The sequence below is a fragment of the Euphorbia lathyris genome, chromosome 5 (assembly GCF_963576675.1).
Source record: "Euphorbia lathyris chromosome 5, ddEupLath1.1, whole genome shotgun sequence".
Classification (NCBI taxonomy): Eukaryota; Viridiplantae; Streptophyta; class Magnoliopsida; order Malpighiales; family Euphorbiaceae; genus Euphorbia; species Euphorbia lathyris.
Window position 1 is genome coordinate 7,506,147 of NC_088914.1, and position 7,696 is coordinate 7,513,842.

Here is a 7,696-nt window from a genome sequence, read left to right on the forward strand (position 1 = left end):
CCTGCTAGATGTTGCTCATGGTATAAAGGAGTTGCTTGGTACGGTTCATAAATTCCCTGTTTGTGGGTTCCAATGACCCCAAAACTTTGCCAATGCGCCAGTCGATCTCCGATGTGATATGAAGAAAAATTATTAGGTTGTTGCCGGCATCACAAAATGTGCTAGGTTACTGTGAGGATGCAGGGTTGGAATTATTTTCTATTTTAGCCATGGTCGTTTTTAGGCCGGTCTACACTCATCTCACCAAGTTGGCAAGAAAGATTCTGTAGGGTAGTACTTATGTGACTGAGATAATCTTTCTGGTGCGTAAGGTAAGACAAAAAGATGATCAATGCGAGACCGTTGACAGACGACCCAATTCTGATGCCTAATTTAACAAAGTATTGGATAGAGTACTATGCAATTGAAAGTAATTGCAAAGAATGTACTTATATACATTGATTGTATTGTTTCATGTCGTATTTATAGGAAGTCCAGGGGCAGATCCTTTGGACAGTGTTATCACTAAATTCCTTGGAAGACAACTCGACGTATTTTAGGTAATTTGTGTTATACCTACTTTGGATTTCTTTGATTCTAGTCAAGGTTGACGGGTTATAATCCGAGATCGACTCAAATGTCTCTCTATTAGTCCACGTGTTTGAAGATGGACGATAGTCCTGTTTAGTTCGATCTAACAACTTCTTTTATCTGAATTTTCTTGGTGATCTAGGATGAAAACACGTGTATGTAATGTTATTTCGTTTGATATCAATATTCAACAACCAAAATAGTTATATTAATGAGATACTAGTATCACCATATTATAAAACGTTTTGTCATCGATAGATACCTACAACTCTTTTTATATATATAAAGAACCTAGTTTAGATAATACAACTTGTATTGATTTATATAATGAGTGATTAGCTTAATCATATCATAACAAACAAGAACACAAAAAAACATTACTAATTACAAACTTAATTAGCTACAATTAATTACACACTTTAGGGTAGGCAAATATTTATGCCGATTACACATCATTATGATGATTTTCATTTCACTTTACAATTGACTTTTGATATATTAGTTTCACTACACGTTTTTGTTCCATCGTGGAACAATCCGACAAGCTAACGGTTTTTTCATTTCCATTGAAAGCTTCAAACACTCCGTTAGATCCACCGGCTGTGCCGCCACCGGCAACCACTTGTATTGGTGGAGTAGCCGCCCGAGCCAAAGGTGCACCGTTGCTAACCCAAGTGCCTTACCAGGGCACACTCTTCGGCCCGACCCAAATGGTGCTAGCCTTAAATCCGAACCCATTATCATTACATCCTCCTCTAAAAACCGATCCGGATTAAATACCCATGGATCCTTCCATACAGACGGGTCGTGCGTTATGGCCCACATGTTTACCATCGCCGTTGTGCCAGCTGGGATAAAGATTTTGTCCACGTGGACATCATGAATGGCTAGACGAGCCCACGAGAGTAGTGGGCCCGGTGGATGCATTCGTAGTACTTCTTTAACTAGAGCTTGGAGATAGGGGAGGTTAGGGATGTCGGAATCTTGCAAGTTCCGGTTACCGCCGATGCACGTGTCAAGCTCGTGCTGAGCTTTTGCTTGGATGTCTTGGTGGATAACTATTCTAGCCATGATCCACTCCATAAGTATTGCAACTGTGTCTGTTCCTCGAAATATCATTTCCTGTCAAATATCACAATATATTGTTAGAGAATCATATTTAATAATCTAATTAAGATTAAACGGGGATTAATCAGATTTGTATTTTTATATTTTATTATATAAATGCAATTAAAATATGTATTACACTATCTAAAATTACTAATACCCTTAAAAACGTGGAGACAAAAACATTTCAACAACAATATCATTGAAACAAGTAAAAGATAATATTCATAAGTAATATAATAAACCGAAATCTATAAAATATTATCCTTAAAGTCTTCAATCATACCATGGAAACAAGTAAAAAAAGACAATTAAACAAAAATATCCGAAAATAGTAAACAAAATTTACCAAAAACCATGGTGATAATGTTCAGAAATGAATTATAAAACAAAAAATTAAAATAATAATGAAAAAAAAAACATTTTGTGTTTTGATCGCCACCCAAATGCCCCCTATGCGGCCAAAAACGGACAGGAACCAAAAAATATCCATGGGTATAAACGAAGAAAATCGGAACAAATTCTCTATTTTGAGCACCTAAACCGGATATTCGCGGTTCAATCCAAAAAAAATTGAGAAATGGGCTAGAATATATTTGGTTTATGATATATAACATAAACATTTTCCTAATATAAACTAAAAGTCATGTAATTCAACTATTAAACATAACATCAATGAAAAGTGGGATTAGCATGCGTACTACCATATGATGATTAATTCTAATTATGATATATTATAATTGACCACTCGAAAGCTAAAGAAAGTGACAAAAATGTAAATAAAATTGTGTAATTGAATAGCTAATTTAGAAAATGTGAAAGCCACTTGAAAAAGAAATCCACACATAAGCAAGTGGAATGAGATTGATAAGTCACTAATTAAGCTTAATTAATTAGTACTAAATCTCAACAAAATATAAAATGTGTGAGGTGTTATATTTCAAGTATCAAGTGAAAGTTATAAATCATTGAAAAAGTTAGATTATGACAATGATTGTACAAAAACACATGATTTGCGCATGCCTTTATGGATTTACCTTAGGATAGCAACTTCAATCTAATTAATCAAAACCGGAGATTTTTACAATACCGTCCTAAATTGGTAGTTTAAAAAAGCCCATTTTGATTAAATTGGTAGTTTTTTACAAACGACTCTTTTTAAAAAGCCGACCAAATTAAATTTTATGTCTATTTTTTTAAATTTAAACAAAATGTTAAATAACCTAAAAATATGAAACATGAAACGTTATTTTTAAAGATATTAATATTATTTTATTAGTACATTGTTTAAAGATATTAATGTAATAAATATTAATATATATTTTTCTATTTTAAATATTTTCTATTATTATTTTTTACATACTATAATTCATATTTTAATTATATATATAATATTTTATTTATTAAAATTAGAAAACTATAAAATTACAAACTCGATTAATTCTCAATTAATTTTTGATAGCCCCGTCCGTCTGATTAACGCATGTTGTTTTTTACATGTTATCCAAAACCTTTATCATAAGTGTTTTTAACCTTTAGACTTTCTATTACGAGACATAATAATAAAAATCAATTTTGACTTTATTTATTAGTTTAATTTTTAGATTACATAATTTCTTGATATAGTATTAGAGTTTTTTCTTTTAGATTAAGTAGTCGATGTTCAAATCCTTACTACTTTATTTATTAATATAATTTCAAATATATATATTTCAAGCTAGAGGCGGAACCAATCTTTAAAAGTCAAGAATGCAAAAATAGTTTTGCGCAACCTATCTCCTTGTATTCTTTATATATTGGGATGTAATCGCATAATCTCTAACAGATCTATTTAGGTGTTTAGAGGGATCATCAGGAAGGATGGTTCTTGACGGATATAGGTTATTGACACCTTATATCTTCTCTTTTTTACTCAATTAAATTCAAAAGACATTTACGTATCGAAGATAATATTAAAAAGCTATTTTTAGACTTTAGTTATTAATTTAAGCGGGTGTTCAGTTGCAACTTTTTCTTCTCATATTTGCCTTTTCAGTTTAAAAAGAGAGTTTTTAGTGTTTGATTAAACACTTTCTATTTGCATTTTACAGTTGAAAAATAGTTTTTTTTTTTTTTAATAAAAGTATGAAATTCTGTTTTTTTTAGAAAAATAATATTTTCAAATCGCAAACAACAAACCATAACAGTAAATATCAAGTAAACTATTAAATCAAATTATTCATTTACCTCTATAGTTTAACTAATAGTAAGCTTTGGTAAAAAAAAATAGTAAGCTAACACGTGGAATTTTTTTATAAGTAAAAATCATGTTACTTTACTAAAAAAATGTGTCATGTGACATTTTACTGTTTGTGTGACGCAATACCCCAAAATATATGATACTCCACTTACTCTTAATATTTTTGTTTTTTCTATAAAAAATAAGATTATATGATTCTTTTCTTTGTATTTATGGTATCTTTTTGTTATTTTATTTTTTAGTTTTTGACAATCAATTTTCCTATTTTCTTAAGTCTTTTTAGTCGACTATCTTCTTAAGTCTTGAACACGCAAAGAAATTGTCACGCATGCATGTGAAAGAAACAAAAATTTGTACGGGAAAGAGTCCCCTCATGCCAAAAAAAAAAAAAAAAAAACAAAGAAAATATTTAATTGAGTCTCTAAATTTTTTAAAAAATTCAATGTAACATTCCATTTATTTAAAATGTTCCGATTGTTTTTTCAATTTATATAAAATTTAGTCAATTTGTATATGAAAGATGTACAATAAGTCCTAGAAAAATCAAACGATCAAGGTCGGAGTATGTGATTCTAATATCAGAAAGGAAGAGTTTTACAGTTAAGCAAAAAATATCTTCCCATTTAATATGTTTTAATATATTATATGAATTATGTAATAACATTTCAAGAAATGTGGAATACACATTCTGCATGCAGTTTATTTAGAGAATATTCTCAGCGATGGATCCAAGATTCACTGAGAGGATGAGTTTATTATGATTTATGGGTGCTAATTGATATTTCTTATGTGTTTTTACATAAAAAGTTAAAGTATCGTTCACAGTTTTTATAGAATTTTTGACGATTTCTGGTGGCCAGTGGGTGCTCAAGCGCCCTCCTGCCATCTGAATCCGCCCGTCTGTTATATTTGTTTGTGCTTGTTCTAAATTTCAACTACTTCCCTCAATTTTTAAAAATTTCAAATGCATTATAGTCCTATATTATTATTCAATTGCAGTCAATAACCTCATATTCTTGTCAAATGACATTCAATAACTTCCAATCTTCAATACCGCTCCACTTTCAAAAATTCCTATTTGTTAATCTATTTAACATTTTCTTTTTGACATATGGCGAACACTTTAACATGTGGCGGAGCGTCTCTCACTCTTTTATTCAACAGATTTTATTGAAAATATAAGGTTACTGAATGCAATTCAATAAGAACAGCGAATCATTTAGAACTTTTAAAAGTTTAGAATAACACTCGAAGTTTTGAGTCAAGTACTAAGTAATAACATATGTAGAATTTTACATACTAAAATATTTTACTGTGAACCGGGATCAGTAATGATCCATCCACTCAGATGATGCTAGGTCATGACATCATCTGAATGGAAGGAGCACTACTCTAAAATTTCACATTATATATATATAATATCTATGTATATAAAGAGAGATGGATAACTTACCCACAAAACAGGAATCATATCAGATTCACTTAGCTTCTCATGTTGAGGCAATGAAAGCAAAGCACTAAGGAAGTCACTCCCTTCATCTCTAATATTTCTCATCCTTTCTCTCACAATTTCCCCCACAACACACTTAACCTTACAACCCAAATTATAACACTTCCTTTTCACCCCAAAAACATCCAAAAACCTCACAATAGGAAAATAGTCCTCCAAATTAAACTTACTTATCAATTCATACCCCTCTTTTACACTACCTAACAACTCCTCCTCTCTTCCATAATAACCACTCCCAAAAACACTCTCCAACACATTATTTAAAGAACCCTTTTGCAATATCTCTCTCAACATTACACTCCCACTTCCATCCATCTCCTTTTTCACCTCAAACACAATTTGATCACCTAAACGATGTCGTATTGGCTCCAACCCACAAATTCTCCTTGGAGAAAACATGTAGTTAGCTGCAATTCTACGGAGGTTTCTCCAGTAAGTTCCAGATGGAGCAAACCCAATGGCTCGTTCAAACATTAGTAATCTAGCTGATTCCTTAATCGGACGGTCGGAAAAACTAGGGCTGGTTAGGATTTCTTTTGCTGTTTTGGGGTGGCTACTTATGACTAAACGGTTCGAACCCAGACTGAAAGCCATGAGCTTTTTTGTGTCTAATGAGTTAGCCGCCATGGCAGATAAGTTCCGGTGAGCGAGTGAGCCCATTTGGGGTAAAGTTCCTAAAATTGGGTAGCCGGATGGTCCGTGGAGTTTTGGGTAATGGTGTTGGTGGTTTCTCCAAGCGAATCCTCCCCGGATTAGCCAGTAATTTGAAGAGAGGAGAGAGAAAGTGAAGAGTGAGAAGAGAGAGAGAGTGAGTTTCCATGGAGTTTGACACTGTGTTATAGCTAGGAGGAAGAGTAGGAAAGAGAGATGGGGGAGAATTGAAGGTTTCATTTTAAAGTTGAAGAAGAGAGAGAGAGTAATATTATGGATGATGGTAGGGTTATTGCATGTGGATTGATGGGTATAAATAGGGGAGTGTGGGAAATTAATTATGTGGTTAATTTTTGCTAATTAAGTTTGATTAGTTATTTCTCTAGAAAAAAAGTTTAATTAGGTGTTAAGCAACCATATATGGGTTAATTAGGCAAAAAGTATATATGGGTTGATTAGTTGTAAACGAGCCGAGCCGAGCCGAGCCGAGCCGAGATAGATTTGGTATTGGCTCGTTAATATCTCGAGCCGAGTTTGCTTGAACCGAGTTTAGATCGAGCCGAGTTTTGACCAAATCGGACTGAGTTTTTATCAAGCTTTTAATGAGGTTTAACTAAATTCATCATACATGCATAGAATAAGTAGTGTAGAAAACGAAAAAAAAACCTTGTAGCATACTCCATATGAGTTTAAAATATTTATAAAGAAAAACAATCATATGTTATTGTCGAGATTCAAGAATAGTAGATGGTAGTTGTGATCGGAAAACACAAACTCTGAGAAAAATTTCAAACTATGAAGTATCTATTAAAGTTTGTAATGTATTTTTGTTTCTTATGAAAACCTAATTTTTTAGCTAATGACCACTTAAGCTTTTTTGTGTTATTTTTTTTATGGATTAAATCTTATGTGAGTTGTGAAATATGATGAAAACTTATATATATATATAGTAATTAAAAATAATCAAGTCTATTCGCGAGTTTTCGAGCCGAATTTGGGGAAACTCGGGCTCAGCTCGTTAGTGTTTGAGTCGATCCCGAACTCGACTCGAGCCCTATCGAATCGAGTTTTGATCGAACTTTCACCGAGTCGAACTCGAACAGTTTACGAACTATCAAGGCTCGTTTACACCCCTAATCGAAGCCTATAATATATATGTTATCCTTTTTACTTGATCCAAAACTTCAACTGCTCATTTAAAGTTTAAAAAGTTCCAAATGACTTCATTTCTTGTTTAATTACATTAAATAACCTCATATTTCTAAATAGAATTCGTTAAATGCAAAAAGTGAGAGGCACACTCTGCCACATGTTAAAGTTCTCACCACGTGTCAAAAAGAAAAATGTCAAATAGATAAATAATTAGGAAGTTTTGAAAGTTCAAGGAGAAATTGAAGTTTTGAGGTTATTAAATATAGTTGGACAAGAATATGAAGTTACTGAATGCAATTGGACACGAATATAAGATTATTGAATGCAATATGATAAGAATATAAGGTAATTTGTAACTTTTGAAAAGTTTAATGGGACAGTTGAAGTTTCAGATCGAGTTTACAGAGAAACATATGTATTAGACCTTTAGTTTTTACCGCATTAATTTGATACACATAAAAGTCTGC

The 7,696-nt window shown here is 32.1% G+C and overlaps 1 protein-coding gene across 1 annotated transcript; it reads right to left on the bottom strand.

Annotated features, from left to right (window-relative positions):
* Nucleotides 1-891: 891 nt before the first annotated feature.
* On the bottom strand, nt 892-6,346 carry LOC136230210 (cytochrome P450 78A5-like). Its single transcript, XM_066019196.1, has 2 exons — nt 5,370-6,346; nt 892-1,692 (listed from the first exon to the last, which is right to left on the bottom strand). Exons 1-2 carry the CDS (start codon nt 6,315-6,317, stop codon nt 1,078-1,080), a joined length of 1,563 nt encoding a protein of 520 aa, XP_065875268.1. The 5' UTR covers nt 6,318-6,346; the 3' UTR covers nt 892-1,077.
* Nucleotides 6,347-7,696: the final 1,350 nt, after the last annotated feature.

Excerpts from the sequence above, each read along its gene's own strand:
- LOC136230210 (XM_066019196.1), bottom strand. The coding sequence starts at position 6,317 with ATGAAACCTTCAATTCTCCCCCATCTCTCTTTCCTACTCTTCCTCCTA. Across the intron at positions 1,693-5,369 it reads ATATGATTCCTGTTTTGTGG|GAAATGATATTTCGAGGAAC; the intron begins GTAAGTTATCCA and ends GATATTTGACAG.